The 16,067-nt window shown below is 42.1% G+C and overlaps 1 protein-coding gene across 1 annotated transcript in view; it reads left to right on the top strand.

Annotated features, from left to right (window-relative positions):
* SLC35F1 (solute carrier family 35 member F1) overlaps nt 1–16,067 on the top strand; it is a 409,920-nt gene that overhangs the window by 341,641 nt on the left and 52,212 nt on the right. The window contains exon 4 of the mRNA XM_070449917.1: nt 10,580–10,739. Coding sequence (XP_070306018.1) covers nt 10,580–10,739 — 160 coding nt within the window. The remainder of the gene's footprint in view (nt 1–10,579; nt 10,740–16,067) is intronic.

Genomic DNA, 16,067 nt, shown 5'->3' with positions numbered 1-16,067 from the left:
CCGGTATAGAGACTTTTCAAGCCAGAACAAATAGGTGAAATCTTTCAGGGTGAATGTGGAGAGTTGAGAAGAGACACTGTGAGAAAGTCCTGAGCGTATAGCATTTGAGAAGGTAAGAGTAGATCTAGGGGCCCACAGTCCAGGAACACGAGGCATGAGAGATGAAATGGGAGGCAGAGGCAGGCGTGGCAGGTAAGAGCCAGCAGGAGGAGGGAACGTCAGATGCTACGCAGAGTAAGGGAAGGACTGCGATGTCTCTGCCCGGTTCAGAAACGGGGGCTGTGTTTTTGAGCGATTTTGATGGTGTTTGGGGAACAGAACCCCGACTGCCCTGAGTTGAGAGGTTGAATTGATTACAAAGAGATGGAGACCATGGCTGAATGCAACTCTTCTCAAGAAGTTTGACAGGAAAGGAAGTCAGAGTTGGGTGAGAACTAAAGGGTACCTAGAAAATGGAAATGGGAGAGCTAAGGACTGAACCGCAAACACACCGATGATGAGGGACAGAAAGAATAAAATGAGTCCACAAGAAGTCAGATGCGAGGGAGGAGGAAAAAGAAACAGACAGGAAAGAAGGGGACTCAAGGATGCAGTAGTTAATAATGCCAAATGCTGCAGAAAGGGTTAGTCCAAAGTGAACTTGCAGTGAAGCTTTGGTCTTCATGGCAAAGGCTGTTGTCAGTATCAATGCAGCTTGAGGAATGGATGGGGCCTAGATATAAGAAACAGACTGTAGATTAATTTTTCAGGAAGCCTCGCTGTGAAGAGGGAGAGATAAATAGCTACAGAGCAATTGGGCATTGAGGGTGAGACTGGAGCATGCCTATATGGTGAAGGAAAACAGGCAGGAACAAGGGAGGGATGAAGACCCGAGAGGAATGCAGGGAGAAAGGGTCCCAAAGAACAGAGGGCAGAATCTCCTTCAGTGCCAGGCAAGTCCTTAAGGGAAGACGCAGGCTGTGAACTGGAGGAAAGACTTGTGTGTTAATTGACAATTGTCTACTTGAATCTCCATATAGAGTGTTTGGGTCATGCCCAGCACCTGTAGCAATGCTGAGCATGCAGTAAGCAATAAATAAATACCTGCTGACTATAGCCCACCGGGCTCCTCTGGTGGAATTTTCCAGGCAAGAATACTGGAGTGGGTAGCCATTCCTATCTCCAGGGGGATCTTCCCAACCCAGGGATGAAACCCGAGTCTCCTGCATTGTAGGCAGCTTCTTTACTGTCTGAGCCCCCGAAGAAGCCCAGTGACAAGTATAATGTAATGAAAATCTGACTTCACCTTTTTTTAAATAAAACCTGAAATAGTTGAATAGAGATAGACCCCAAAAGGTTCAAGATTCTTTCCTTTAGCTTTTGAAATTGTTTCTCCCTGCTGTTTCAATGCTGGGAAGAATCACAGGTAATGTAAAATTAATGGGAAATTAATATTTTATCAGAAAACGTTCATTTCCTTCAATATGTGCTTTGAAATGTGTACTTTCTTTAATGTTATTGTTCATGTTCTTGTGTTCATGAATTCCATAAATAAGAAATACAAGTTCATAGTGCTTGAATGACTTAAGGCAAGCACTTCTCCAAAAGCACTCAAGATAGCTACACAGTATCAGAAACCCATCACTAAAAAGAAACTATTCTGATTCTCATACAGTTTTCTTATACCTTTCACCTTCTTTGGTGTGAAAAATGCAGACAACTAGTGATTAGTTTTTCAGTACTCTAGGAGTCTGCCTCTCTCCTAGAGTGCTCTCAGCTTAAGAGAGAACATTCAAACCTGCTCGATCGAGTTGAGGCTGGCCCAGCCTAGACTGTTATAAGAACTGGATCTTATGTGCTTTCTTCACCTAGAGGGCTTCCCTGCTGGCTCAGATGGTAAAGAATCTGCCTGCATGCAGGAGACCTGGGTTTGATCCCTGGGTTGAGAAGATCCCCTGCAGGAGGGCATGGCAACCGACTCCAGTATTCTTGCCTATATAATCTCCATGGACAGAGTCCATGGGGTCACCAAGAGTCGGACACAACCAAGCGGCTAGGCCCAGCACTGCACTTAGACCTTGACTGCTTAGGCTCACTCTGTGGGAGAAGAGCAGACCCGGGACCACATTCTGGCTCTGACTCTATTATGGGGCTTCAAGTAAGTTACCTGTTCTCTTTAGCACTCTGTTTCCTCATCTGTAAAATGGGGAAAGAGAAGAACTGGCCTTGCACCTATGGTATATGGTAGGCATTCAGTAAATGTTAATTCCTTGCTTTCTGCTTTTAGAATCCAGCTTGACAGTCAGAGCTTGTTTTTAAATCTGATTAAAGCTCTTGTGATGCTCACGTGTGGGAGATTTTCCTGTGGGAAAGCTCCACTCTCACCCAAGAAAGATTTCCATGCAGCAGAGCTAGAGAGCTGTGTCTTCCTAATTACCTGTATCTTCCAGTGCTTGTCCCAGATTTTTAAGTGATCACCAGAAGGTGCAGGCTTCCCTGCTGGCCCAGACAGTTAAGAATCTGCCTGCAATGCAGGAGACCCAGGTTTGATCCCTAGGTTGGCAAGATGCCGTGATGATGGCGACCCAGTCCAATATTCTTGCCTAGAGAATTCCATGGACAGAGGAGCCTGACAGGCTACAGTCCATGGAGTCTCAAAGAATTGGACTATGACTGAACAACTTAAGAGATGCTCCAGTGGTCACCTAGATGCTCCAGTGGTCACCTAGTGCGTGGTAGTGTCTTTCTTTCTTTCTTTTTCCTTTAAGAGTTGAAGTCGAAAAAGTAAAATAAGATATTTTAACAAGTAGGAAGTTCTGATGAATTGCACAAAGAAGCATAAAATTCCCACATTGAAATCCTTATCAATAGAAATAAGAAAGATAGTTTGGTGAAAATCTCTTTCCAAATTCTGAAAATAGGACATTTGCTGGAAAACGACTGTCATATAGTCATCATAGTGACACGTTTTATGAGTTCAGATCTCCTGGGCAGCTTGATGGAAACACGGCTTCATCCATTATGGACATTTTAAGGCAGTAAAACCTAAACATTAAGTCCTAAGGTTTGGGGTTAGTGGGGGTCCAGCTGTTATGAATACAATAGTCCTGGAAAGAAAAAAATCTGGTGGGGGTGGAGGGGGTCAGGGCATCTACCAGAGAAGTCTGTTCCAGATGAAAGATACTGCTCCCTGAAACTGTATTTGGGTTTTCAAATGCTTCTGGCCTGGCTGCATGTCGAGGCCACTGAATCAAATGGTTCTTGATTGCGTGTGAGTGTGCATTTCCTGAGTTATAGTCCGCTCTCTTCAGCTGGACTGTCAGCTAAAAGAGGACTTTTGTTGTGTCTGTGTTACTGAAGTTTGTCTTTTTTAAGATCCTTCCCTGTTAACGATTCAGTTTTACTCACCGGAGATGAATTTATAATATACATCACTTTTAGAAACACGGGAGGATTGCCAATTAGGAGCAGAGGCAGGGAGAGAGGAAGTGTTCTCTTTCCTGGAATCACCTACCAGTTGCCTCGGGTTTAGCCTCTGACAGCTGGGCCGTGTGCAGGGCGCGGAGCCCTGTGCATTGCCGGAGGGGAGCGTTAATGAGGAGCTGAAGGCGGATGGAGGAGTCTCTTTTGGGCAGAGAGAATTAGAAAAAGGGGTGAGGTCACCTCCTCATTATGCTCTCCTGGAATGGGAGCAGTTGGGTATTGGGGCATTTTTGTATGACTTTTTGTTTTTTAAAACCGTTTACTTCTTTACAGAAGACTGATCTGACTCTTGTAGATTTTCTGCACTCTCATAACTGGTGTTGTTTTATGTATTTTGAAAGTACTATATGCACATGAGAAGAAATTTGGAAACCACAGAGAATTGGGTGGGGCGGGGTGAAGACTCAGTGATCCAAAGATAGCCATTTTATTTGTGTAGATTCTGATTTTCTTCTTCCAGAGATTTTTACACCTAACACTATGATGTGTAGATTTTCAATCAAGAACTTTTACGTGAAGATATCTGTCACCCAAAACCAGGTGGTGGTAGGGAAGGAATGTCAAGGGACTTTTCTCTTCTCCCCATCATACCACCCAGGAGAACAGGGGAGACATCCATTCCCTTCCGATGCTGGGACACTGGAAGAAATCTCTTCCTCTCTGCCCATTACTTCTTGCTCCAACCCAGACGGGAAATAGCTAATTCAGTATCCAGTGGGGACTTGACCAGTTGGTGGTGTTGTTATGCCTTAAAGGTAAACAAAAAGGAGAAAAGGAGCTGTCTTCAGAGTGTTTCATTGTTGCCTGCTTTATGGGTTGGTAAGAACTGTTCTTTGCTGGAAGGACCCCTGAAACAGGGACTCCAGTATATCTGCCTAAGAAAGTTCACGTGCATGCTGTCGCGTCAGTCATGTCCGACTCTTTGCAACCCCCACGGACTGTAGCCCACCAGACTCCTCTGTACATGGGATTCTTCAGGCAAGAATACTGGAGTGGGTCACCATGCCCTTCTCCAGGGGATCTTCCTGTCCCAAGGACTGAACCCAAGTCTCCTGTGTCTCCTGCATTGGAGGCAGATTCTCTATGGCCACCTGGGAAGCCCATAAGAAATTTTACGCTAAATTAAAATTGGAGTGGAAGATAGGAGGCAACACTGCTTCTGTAATCCAAGTCTAAAGTTAATGTGGTGGGGTGGGTCTCATCTCTACTTGGTTCCTTGCATCTCTTAGGTGAACTATGTGAAATTGTCAATGTTGAAATAGTCATTTTTTTACCGACAAAAATGATCATTCCAAATGGATCAAGCTATTATTTTCTGCCAGATAGAATCCAAAGGTGAGAAGACATGACTACAAACATCCAACATTAAAGAAGAAAACAGTACATGGAGCAATTTAGACCCAAAATACAGCCTCTAAATACAGACATTTTATCAGAGTGAAAACATAATGCTATGCTCAGCTTTTCTGAAGATATTTAAGGGTCATATTTTGATGATAAGCCATGCTGAATTTTTATATCCAGAAGTACAAAATGGAACTACCTATTTTTAATTTGCAAAGCAATTCTTCCATCTTAGTTTGTCTGCTAATTATGGGCAAGTAAGTAGCCACTTAAGTAGCAAGTCGTAAGTGGACAAGTAAGTACTTACTAAATAGTAAGTAGTTACTGAAGTAGTAAGTGCACAAGTAAGTAAAACAAATAAGGAGTCAATCCTAAAGGAAAGCAGTCCTGAATATTCATTGGAAGGACTGATGCTGAAGCTGAAACTCCAATACTTTGGCCACCTGATGTGAAGAACTGACTTACTGGAAAAGACCTGATGCTGGAAAAGATTGAAGGCAGGAGGAGAAGGGGACGTCAGAGGATGAGATATTTGGATGGCATCACCGACTTGATGGATATGAGTTAGAGCAAACTCCGAGTGTTGGTGATGGACAGGGAAGCCTGGCGTGCTTCAGTCCATGGGGTCTCAAAGAGTCAGACACGATAGAGCGGCTGAACTGAACTGAAGTAGCTGCTAACTTCCTGGGGAAAAAAAAGCAGTATGCATCCATAGTTTTTTTAAATGTAAACTTTGTGTGTGTGTTAGTCACTCAGTCATGGACTGAGTGATCCCATGGACTGTAGCCCACCAGGCTCCTCTGTCCATGGAATTCTCCAGGCAAGAATACTGGAATGGCTGTAGCCATTCCCTTCTCCAGGGGATCTTTCCAACCCAGGGTTCAAACACAAACCACCTACATTGTAGGCAGATTCTTTATCATCTGAGCCACAAGGGAAACTCAAACTTTGAACTCTGTAGTTTCCAGCCAGGAATCTATCCTAAGGAAATATTTAAGACTACCAAGCTCAAATAATAATCCTGGTATTATGGTAATGACTTCAGAGAATTTGTCTCAGCCACTAAGCCTGGTGTTCCTCAGTACCTCATCAATAGACTCAGATAATTTGGGGTCATAGACCTCACTGGCAGGTATCACTTAATGATTACTGACATAGAAGAGCAAAACTAGCTTGCATCTTTAGAGGGGAATGATACTATATAAATCTAAGAGGTAACGAACTTCTCTTTCTAAAGTTCTTCTCGTTCTTTGAGATTTTTCAGAGTGTAAGATGATTATGAAATAGTATTTGTTGATTTTTTGGTTTTGATATTTTATAATTTCCTTTTGGATATAGAAATGTATGCAAAGAAAGGTAAATCTACTAGTTTTTCACGTCTTTTTCTGCTTTAGCAGTCCCAGTCGTGAGCATATGTTACAATGCTGCTCTCTATTATTACTCTTAACAGCCACTTTGCTCAGGAGTTAAGCTACCAGAAATCTTTTGGAAAATTATTTTGTCAGTATGTTTTATGTGATAAAGCCACAGGGGAAAAGTTGGAGACAAAAATCGCTAAAAAATAATAGCCTGTTTACTAATAGCAACTCCCAAATATATCTTTTTTTCTCTCTTTAGTTACAGATACAGTGGTGTGATCTCCCACCTGTAGCAATTTCTGTCACTGACCTTCATTAAAATATGGTTTAAAAAATCAGGACAGGATTGTCTCTGGTATCAGCCGTTTGAGTGACCTGGACCTCATCACTTCACTTGTTGAAACTTCTGAATCCTGTGTTTAAATAAAGGATTCTGTGATTCTCAACTGGGGAGATACTGCCTCCAAGGGGCGCTTGTAAATGTGTGCTGTGTGCTAAGTCACTTCAGTTGTGTTCAACTCTTTGTGACCCTATGGATTGTAGCCTGCCAGGCTCCTCTGTCCATGGGATTCTCCAGGAAGAACTGGAGTGGGTTGCCATGTGTCAACTCTGCCACCCAGAGATCAAACTTGCTTCTCTTATGTCTCCTGCATCCACAGGTGGGTTCTTTACCACTAGTGCCACTTGTATAGGAGCACTTATTTTTAGTGGTCTCCACTTTTCCATGATCGTCAAGATGGCAGAGCAGAATACCAAAATTGCAACTAGCTGCTCAACATTTCTGCCATAATAATATCACCCTTATAAGAGAAAGTGAAGAGGAATTAAAAAGCCTCTTGATGAAGGTGAAAGAGGAGAGTGAAAAAGCTGGCTTAAAACTCAACATTCAGAAAACTAAGATCATGGCATCTGGTCCCATCACTTCATGGCACGTAGATGGAGAAACCATGGAAACAATGACAGATTTTATTTTCTTGGGCTCCAAAATCACTGCGGACAGTGACTGAAGCCATGAAATTGAAAGACTTGCTTCTTGGAAGAAAAGCAATCACAAACCTAGACAGCATATTAAAAAACAGAGGCATTACTTTGCCTACAAAGGTTAATATAGTAAAAGCTGTGGTTTTTCCAGTCGTGATGTACAGATATGAGAGCTGGACAATGAAAAGGCTAAGTGCTGAAGAATTGATGTTTTCAAACTGTGGTGTTGGAGAAGACTGTTGAGAGTCCTCTGGACTGCAGGAGATCAAACCAGCCAATCCAAAAGGAAATCAACCCTGAATATTCATTAGAAGGACTGATTTTGAAGCTGAAACTCCAATACTTTGGCCACCTGATGTGAAGAGCCGACTCCTTGGAAAAGACACTGATGCTGGGAAGGATTGAAGGCAGAAGGAGAAAGGGACAACAGAGGATGAGATTGTTGGGTGGCATCACTGACTCAATGAGCATGAGTTGGAGCAAACTCTGGGAGAGAGTGAAGGACAGGGAAGAATGGACCCCAGTCCATGGGGTCACAAAGAGTTGGATAAGACTGAGAGACTGAACAACATTTTTAGTGATCAGAGCCCAGGGATGCTAAATGCCCTGCAGAGAGCATGGGGCTGTCCTGCAAAATGAAGAACTGTCCTACTCCCAGTGCCGGAAGCAGCCTGGATTACCTCTAATGTCTCTTCTGACAGTCAGTGATACCAAATGCCTATCCATCCTTTGGTTCATTAGTCACCCGTTATTGATCCCTACTGTATGCTAGGCACCAAGGTTCCCAGCTGAAATGTCCCAGAAACCCTGGCTTGTACTGTAGTATTCTTTCATCTTCTCTTCTTTCTAAAAGTCCTCCCTGCCCATAGGACCAACTGACACTCACAAGTACAGGTTTTTCAGCTCAGCTCTTTAAGGGAACAGATGCCAGGACTGCTCGAGTGCTTTGGGGTTTCTAATGACACTGAGAACCAGAAGAGCTCACTTGAGCCCTCCTCAAAGCCTGGATGGTGGCCTGGCTTGCCATCCATCGTTCAGCTTCACTGACTGAGGGCTTCCAGCCAGATACTGAAATCCCAGTTGTGGAGCATGCAGCTAGATATTTTAACTGTTGAGTCAATCATTTCTAATATTTAAAGCAAAACACCAGCTGTTTTATGCCCAGTGAAGAGTTTTCACTGGCAAACTCAAATTTCCTAATAAATGGTATTTGAGGCCAGTTGTAAAACTTGCCTTAAGAGCATTTTATCACATCAAGTAGTTATCATTAACTTGACAATTAAGTGTGCAATGAGGGACTGTATGCTGGAGTGCCATCCTACCAGCTTTCACCCCTGTACTCATCCCCTCCCAGAGCTCTGTGACCTCTGGGCTCAGCCCCTAGTCCATCATGATGTAGCTCAGTATCATCATTTCCCAGTAACCTCAGGGACAACTCAGTCTTCTGATGGCTTTCTCCATTCTGCAGAGATGACTGCAACACGGAGAAGCATGAGGGTCTGTCCAGGTCACAAAAAGCTTCATGGACAGTGAGGATCCCAAGTGTTGTTTACAGGGCCAAAAAGCTATTCTGATGGTCAGGGGTGCTTAGGAAATATAACATTTTTTAGCCTTTAATGAATCTTGGCGACCCCATTTTGATGCTACTGATTATTAAAAATCCTTGTATGTATTTGTTCAGTAACTATTATTGGATGTGTCTCATGAGCCCAGCAGAACTCTGGGTGCTAGAAATGTAGTCCTGCTCTCAGGGACCTCCAGACTAGTGGGGAAGTCAGACATTATGGCAATAATTCCATATTAATTATGAATTATTATAATTGACACTGTAAAGGAGAGGTATAGAATGCAAGGTAATCATTGACTAGAACCTGACCTAGCCTAGGGACCCTAGAGGCGGTTTGAGGAGGCAGTATATAGGTGTGGGCCTGAAGAAGGAGGCAGGTCCTCAAGAATTGGTTGGAGCATTCCAGAAGGAAGGAGATGCATGAATGAAGACCCTGAGGCTGGAAGGAAGGTCTTGCTCCAGGTGGGAGAGGATGCTAGTCCAGTCTACGTGGCAGACGTGGTGAGAGTAGATTTGAGAGGTTGTTTAGAAGATGAGCTGGCAGAATTTGGTGATTCACAGGATGTAGACAATAAGAGGGAAAGACTGTTGGTTTGTGATCCATAGGATGTAGACAGTAAAAGGGAAGGGGTATTAGTGACCACTGCCCTGGATCTGGCTCCTGGGCGGTAGGGTGACCTATTTAGGATTCTAGCAGAGGAGCTGTACTGGGCCATGAGAGCGAATTACCAGTTCCTCATTTTTCTTGTTTAGTCCATGGAGTCTGGAGTCCTGGGGGCCATCCATGAGTCCAGTGGAGACCCTGCCTCTCAGAGGCAGGTCCAGAGGTCACTGCATCTTACCAGAAGGTGGTGTAGACAACCAGTTCTGTGGAGTCCAGAGCAGTGTGTTTGGAAGCAGGACATAGACTGGAATTGGGGCCCTCAGAATTTATAAAATGGTTTCACATGGATTATTTTCAAACTTCACAATGATCCTTAGAGATAGTCTTCATTTATACTAATAGGAAATTGAGGCTCCCTGAGTTTGTGGTTTGTCCAGGGTCATACTGCTCTAAGTAAGGACTTAGTACTCAAATTTAAGTCTTTTGGGTCCCGACACAGGGGTCTTCTCATTTCATCAGGTTCTCTTACTACATGATCAGGAACAAATTCTCCACCATCTCTTAGGGCTTCCTTGTCAGATGGAATCTCACTATTTGTGCAAAATATATAAGAAATGAAATCAAAGATTTCTTAATACTCTGCTCTTTCTTTTCTCTCTCTCCTTTTTTACCTTTTTTAAATATTTGTAAAGTTCTGAGAATAATATTTGTATTTATATTTAGGTTTCTTTTCCTGTAAAGAATGACAGGTTAAAACAGATTAAAGTAATTTTTATTGGTAGTGGGGAGAAAGCTCCAGGAGAAATTAAGTTCAACTTCTGTCTAGATCCTAATAATTTATAGACTAGTATAAGACCACTGCCCCTCCACCTCCCATTCCCACATCTGCTTCCAGAGTTCTGGGACCATCTAAAATGGCTCTGTCTATTCACTCCACATCTGAGTGTCTCCATGGAGTCAGCCTGGGTGCTGAGAAAGATGAAAGCTGGGCTGCCCTGACACCATAGGGGCAGGAGAATCTTCACACCACCCTGACTTATTGATTCGCCTTCTCCCCTTTTCTTCAAGGCTTGAGTTTAAGTAAAGTTCATGTCATTTGTTTCAGAGTCTGTCTTAATTGCATCACTTCTGGGTCTTCCCCAAAACTCAGCTTCAGGGGAAATGTCCTCTCTGCAGAGAGAAGTCATTTTTCCGACAGTTTCCATCACATGGAAAGCTTCCTTCTGAACTCCTGACTGTTGTTTCCCTCCCTCCCTGCCACAGCTCCTGGACTGCTTTGTGATCCCGGTGGTGATCTTGCTCTCCTGGTTCTTCCTGCTGATCCGGTACAAGGCTGTGCATTTCATCGGCATCGTTGTCTGCATCCTGGGGATGGGCTGCATGGCGGGCGCGGACGTGCTCGTGGGCAGGCACCAGGGTGCAGGTGAGTCTCCAGTCCGCCGGGTTACTTGCCTCTGTGGGTGAGCCCAGGGCAAGATGTGGAACGTTTGTGGCTCGTGGTGCGAACCAGGGACCAGGAACAAACTCGTGTTTGTTCCCTTACACCCAGGAGAGTGGCACATAGGACGTGCTTCGGATATGTTTCCTGAGTGAACAAAGGAAGCAAAACACAGCTTCCATGCCCATTCTACAGGAATTCAGAAACATTCAGACTGTATTTAAAGCTGGGAGTCATGACCCACTTGGAGCATGGGCTGGAGGCTAAAGCTGCCTGCCCCAGACCAGCCGTTAGAGACAGTTTCAGTGGGTCAGGCCATTCCTGAGCCACCAGGACCACCCCCCCCCCCCCCCCACCACCTGCCTATGCCTTCTCTCCCAAGTCAGGAAGACTGAGCTTTCCAATTACTGGGTGAAGCTAGTCATACCGGCCTACACACGGTTACTTAAACTTTGAAGACTAGATTAGGAATGCTCGATGTTTTTATGAGAGAGAGTCAAGTTCACTCTCCTCATGAATCTTTTTTGTTGGTTTGTTTGTTTGAGGGGAGGGCTTTGGGTAGCAGTCCCTGTGGCTCAGACAGTAAAGAATCTGCCTGCAACACAGGAGACCTGGGTTTGATCCCTGGGTTGGGAAGATCCCCTGGAGAAGGGCTACCCACTCTAGTATTCTTGCCTGGAGAATCCCATGGATGGAGGAGCCTGGCGAGGTACTGTCCATGGACTCGCAAAGAGCTGACATGACTGAGTGACGACTAATACTTTCACTTTCACAGGTAATTACCTTGTAGACCTACATGGTAAGCTTCAACGTTTACTCGTCAAAGTGCTATGATCTTCTGGGGAACACTGATCCAGAATGCTTTCTAGAGAATCACTTTTAAAGCAGTGTAGTTCTTTAAAAGATACCCCAGATCCTCAAGCTACAGAAAGTTTCAGGGGGCAGGAAAACAAAAAAACAATGTTCTTTGTCAGCATCAGGAACAGGATAAAGAGTACAGCTCTGTCGGCTGGAAATTGCCTTTTCCTCGAGGGAATTAAGGATAAAAAGTTAAAATTGGGGCATTTCTCTCTGAGACTCAGTCATAGGAAATACCTGAAATGAACATCATTTATGTTTTTAAGTTGCACCATAGAATTTTTTGGCCGAAAGGGACCTTGTCTGGCAGCCCTGTATTTAACAGACAAAAAATGCCAAGACACAGTGAAGCCAAGCAAGCTCTCCAAGGTCACATAGCTGAGATTAGAACAGGCTTCCTTCCCTCTCCCACCTTGCTGGAAGCTGAAGGTATAACACAGAGCAAAAGAGACAGTCTTTACCCCTTCCAAATGCTCTTACACAGAGTCATCAGCCCCCACCACCGCAGATGTGCTAAAAACACATGCACCAGCTCTTCCCAGATTCTGTTCTGTGAAACAGTATTCCATGGGAATTGATAGGTATGACATGAAAAGGCTAGTTCTTGCTCTATTCCCATCATGATCCCAATGTAGATCATCTCTTTGAACCAATGAAACAGTATTTTTGTCCGATACAATGTGCGTGGCTAGTTGTCACAAAGTCACAATTGAATTACCCTTTCTCAGCTTTGCTTGAGCTGTGTAAGCACAGACTAAGCAGCAGGTGCTCTTATTTATGAAAATGTTGCTCTGCTGAAACTCCCCATTCACCTTGGCCATTATTTTGCATCATAGTCGAGGAAGACAATTGTCATGATAAATCTAAGCATTTATGCCGCGAATGTTAAACTGACTTGAATTGATTTCACTAGGTTATATTCACTAATCCTATAAAAAAAAAGTTTTTTTTTTTTTTCAAGTGAAGTGTTAGGAAAGGAGTACTAGTACTATTTAAGAAAAAGAAAGTAAGTTTATTTGGGAGTCTTTCTAAAGTGGTCATTTTTTAAAGGAATGAAACATGTGGTAGCAGTATTTTGTCTGTTGGTGTGACTGTTTAAAGCCTATAGCTTTATTCCTGTTGTAACATATGAAGGGCCAGTTATAACAAAATTGAATTTTATCATTGTTGAATACCATCCATGCTCACATAATGGTGCCCAAGTATATGGCATGATGTCCTGAGGGCAGCCCAAATTTAGGATCCAAGGGTTCATTTTATAAAATAATGATTGGACACATCTCATGTCTCTAAAAAATATTGAATTAGATAGTAATTTAAGCTATCATATGAAATATTCTGAAAAGAGAAAATAACACACTGGTTTTGAAGACAATATAAGCCTTGTGTGCATCATTATAAAAAATGTTCCATTAGTTACCCTAACTGTAAGAGTTGGTTAAATTGCATTAACTTGCAGGGCCAGAACTTTTGTAAAATCCTTCAAGCACTCACCAGAACTTGAATCAGGCATTCAACTCAATATAGATTGTCATCACTCTATCAATAGCTTTTTGCAGAAAAAGAGGATGCCTGACTTAGTCCTTTTTATATTGCTAGTCCATGGTTCTCCTTAGCTTGGGATTTTAAAAATTCTGTCCTCAAGGACTTTTTTTTCTTGACTTGATCTGTTACCTTTTTATTTTGTTTTTTAAACCTTCAATTTTGTATTGGGGTATCATCAATGAACAATGTTGTAATACTTTCTGGTGTATAGCAAAGGTACTCGGCCATACTCATATAACATGTATCCATTCTCCCCCAAACTCCCCTCCCATCCAGGCTGACACATAACCCTGAGCAGAGGTCTATGTGCTATACAGTAGATCAGTCCTCAAGGACTCTTGATATTGTCCATGAAGACTGCCTTGGAGCCTGTGGAATGGTCTACAAAGTTGGATGGAAACAAAAACACATTCCAGTTCTATGCTTGTCTTGGGAACAACTGATCATCTACCACAAGTGCTCCCAGGCTGAACTCAAAGGAGATGTCTTTTCCAAGTTTGTCAGTGAACCTCAGGGGGCCTAGTATGTGCATTCATTCTTTGCCACCTTCCTCCAGCCTCACAAGCCTCCTCTAAGAGACCAGCTCTGCATTTACTGTTACCTGCGGGAAAGACATGCTAGAAAGTGGCTCTTGAGAATAGGTGTTGGAGGGTGTAAAAATGATTTAGTGATAAGGCCAAAGAGGTTTCTCCATGATATTTCTACTTTCTTTGGAAAACGTATGAATATATAATAAAAGAGAAGTTTAGAAAATAATAGGTTTAAGATTAAAACTCAGTTAAAATAGATCCTTATCATAAAATTATTTCTTACTCTTCAAAATATCTCCTTTCTATCACAATACATTTATATTGCATCTTATAGTTCACTTATCAAAGATGTTAGATAACATAATGATACTTTTCTTTATTACCAGGTATAACTTTATATTTATTTCAAAAGAGAAAAAATATTTTCAAGGAATTAGATAATTAATCATAATTTTAGAAGGTGATAGTTTTATTGGTGCCAAGTACTTTCCTATGCATCATCTCATTTTATCCTCCTAATTAGGCAAAGAAAGTATTTTTATTCTCACTTTTGCAGTTGAAGAAATCACAACTCAGGGAAGATAAGAAACTTGTATAAGGGCACACCACTACAAAATTGTGTCGTAGGATGTGAGATCTTTCTGCTACACCACTTAATACTTATTTTTCCATAAGTGTGACTCTTGTAAAAAATTGTTCAATTGTACTATTGTTCAATTGTAGTAAATTAGGATGAATGACTGTCCCAGGTTGTCCAGAATGGAGGTGTTTCCCAGATGTAGGACTTTCTGTGCTAAAGCCAAGTGAGTCTCAGAGAAACAAAGCAGTTGGTTCCATTTAAAACTCAAAAATGTTTAGTGAGACGGCTTCATTTTCATAAATTTCATTAGTAGTCTTTCAACACTCTAGATTACTATGTTGTTGTTCAGTTGCTAAGTCATGTCCAGCTCTTCGCCACCCCATGGACTACAGTGGGCCAGGCTCTTCTGTCCTCCACAATCTCCTGGAGTTTGCTCAAATTCATATCCATTGTGACAGTAATGCTATCTATAATTTACCACTTATTCTTGAACTAATGGTAAGTGGTGATTTTAAATAACATTCCCTCTTCTCTCTCTACTACACAGACACAAGTATCCCTCCAAAAATAGTATTCCTAGTACTTAATGAAAACTTTAATAAGGAAAACCAGTTCTTGCAAAGCAATTATGACTAGGTTGTTTAGAACCAAGAAGCAATCCAAAATGAGAAATGGCCAAGCCGAACTGACAGGTGGTGATTCAAAGAGAATGATTGATTCACTCTTTTTGACCACCATTTAGTGAACACTTAATAAGTGCCAATATACTAGGCATTTTGCATTATTTTGCATTTTAAAATTTTATTGACATTATTTTACAGTATCCTCACCATAACCTCATTTTCAAATAAGGAAACTCAAGTCAGAAAGACTCTATAGCTTGCCCATGTTCAACAAGTATTAAGTGACAGAGATGCAATTAGAATCCATGTCTACCTGAACTGAAAGATGTCGCCACTCAACGTCTTTAGCACAGGATTGAAAAAGAGAGACTTTTTTTTTCAGTTCAACTCACTGAAGCATTTATTGAGAACTTACAATGCGCCAGAATCTGTGCTAGGGCCCACACAGAATATAAAACCAAGTAAGTCACAGTAGACCCTTCAACCCTATTGTGGAAGAAAACAGGGAGAAGGGAAGACATGCAAGGTAACAAATAACAGATGTGAAGCAGAATGCAGTGAGGGCCACACACAGGTACAGTTCAGTTCAGTTCAGTCATGTCTGACTCATTGCGTCCCCATGGACTGCAGTATGCCAGGCTTCCCTGTCCATCACCAACTCCCAGAGCTTACTCTGGTACTCACACAGGTATAAGAGTGTGAAATTCAGAGGAGACAAAGAAGGCATGGGCTTGAATGGACTTCTCATAATTTCAAATGTGTCCATTTACCCCAAATCTGCAAAACATTTTCACTCATTGTGGTTTCACCCACACATAAATGACACATTTGCTAGATATAATTTTCCCTGTGAACATTCAGAAAAACTGACTCAACCGTGTCAAATATCTATTGCATTAATAGGGCATGTTATAATTTCCAGCTAACTACAAATTGTATTATATCAAACACTTCATTTATGATATGGTTAGATAAAATCATGTCCTGGTTAGTTCAATTATATTTAATCATCTAAAATTTCATACATGCTCTATGTGTAAGTATCTACTGTCAAATGATTTAAAAACTGATAAATACATTTACTGGTAAAATTTTAATAGATAGTATTTAATCATTTTGTCTCCAATAACTTAGGAAATACTTCTGAACTTGAAGTTACACAAAGTTGTATCATTAT

Source organism: Odocoileus virginianus, chromosome 19 (assembly GCF_023699985.2).
Source record: "Odocoileus virginianus isolate 20LAN1187 ecotype Illinois chromosome 19, Ovbor_1.2, whole genome shotgun sequence".
NCBI classification, from domain to species: Eukaryota; Metazoa; Chordata; class Mammalia; order Artiodactyla; family Cervidae; genus Odocoileus; species Odocoileus virginianus.
The sequence above is the reverse complement of the archived record's forward strand: the minus strand, read 5'-3'. Positions and strand labels throughout refer to the sequence as shown.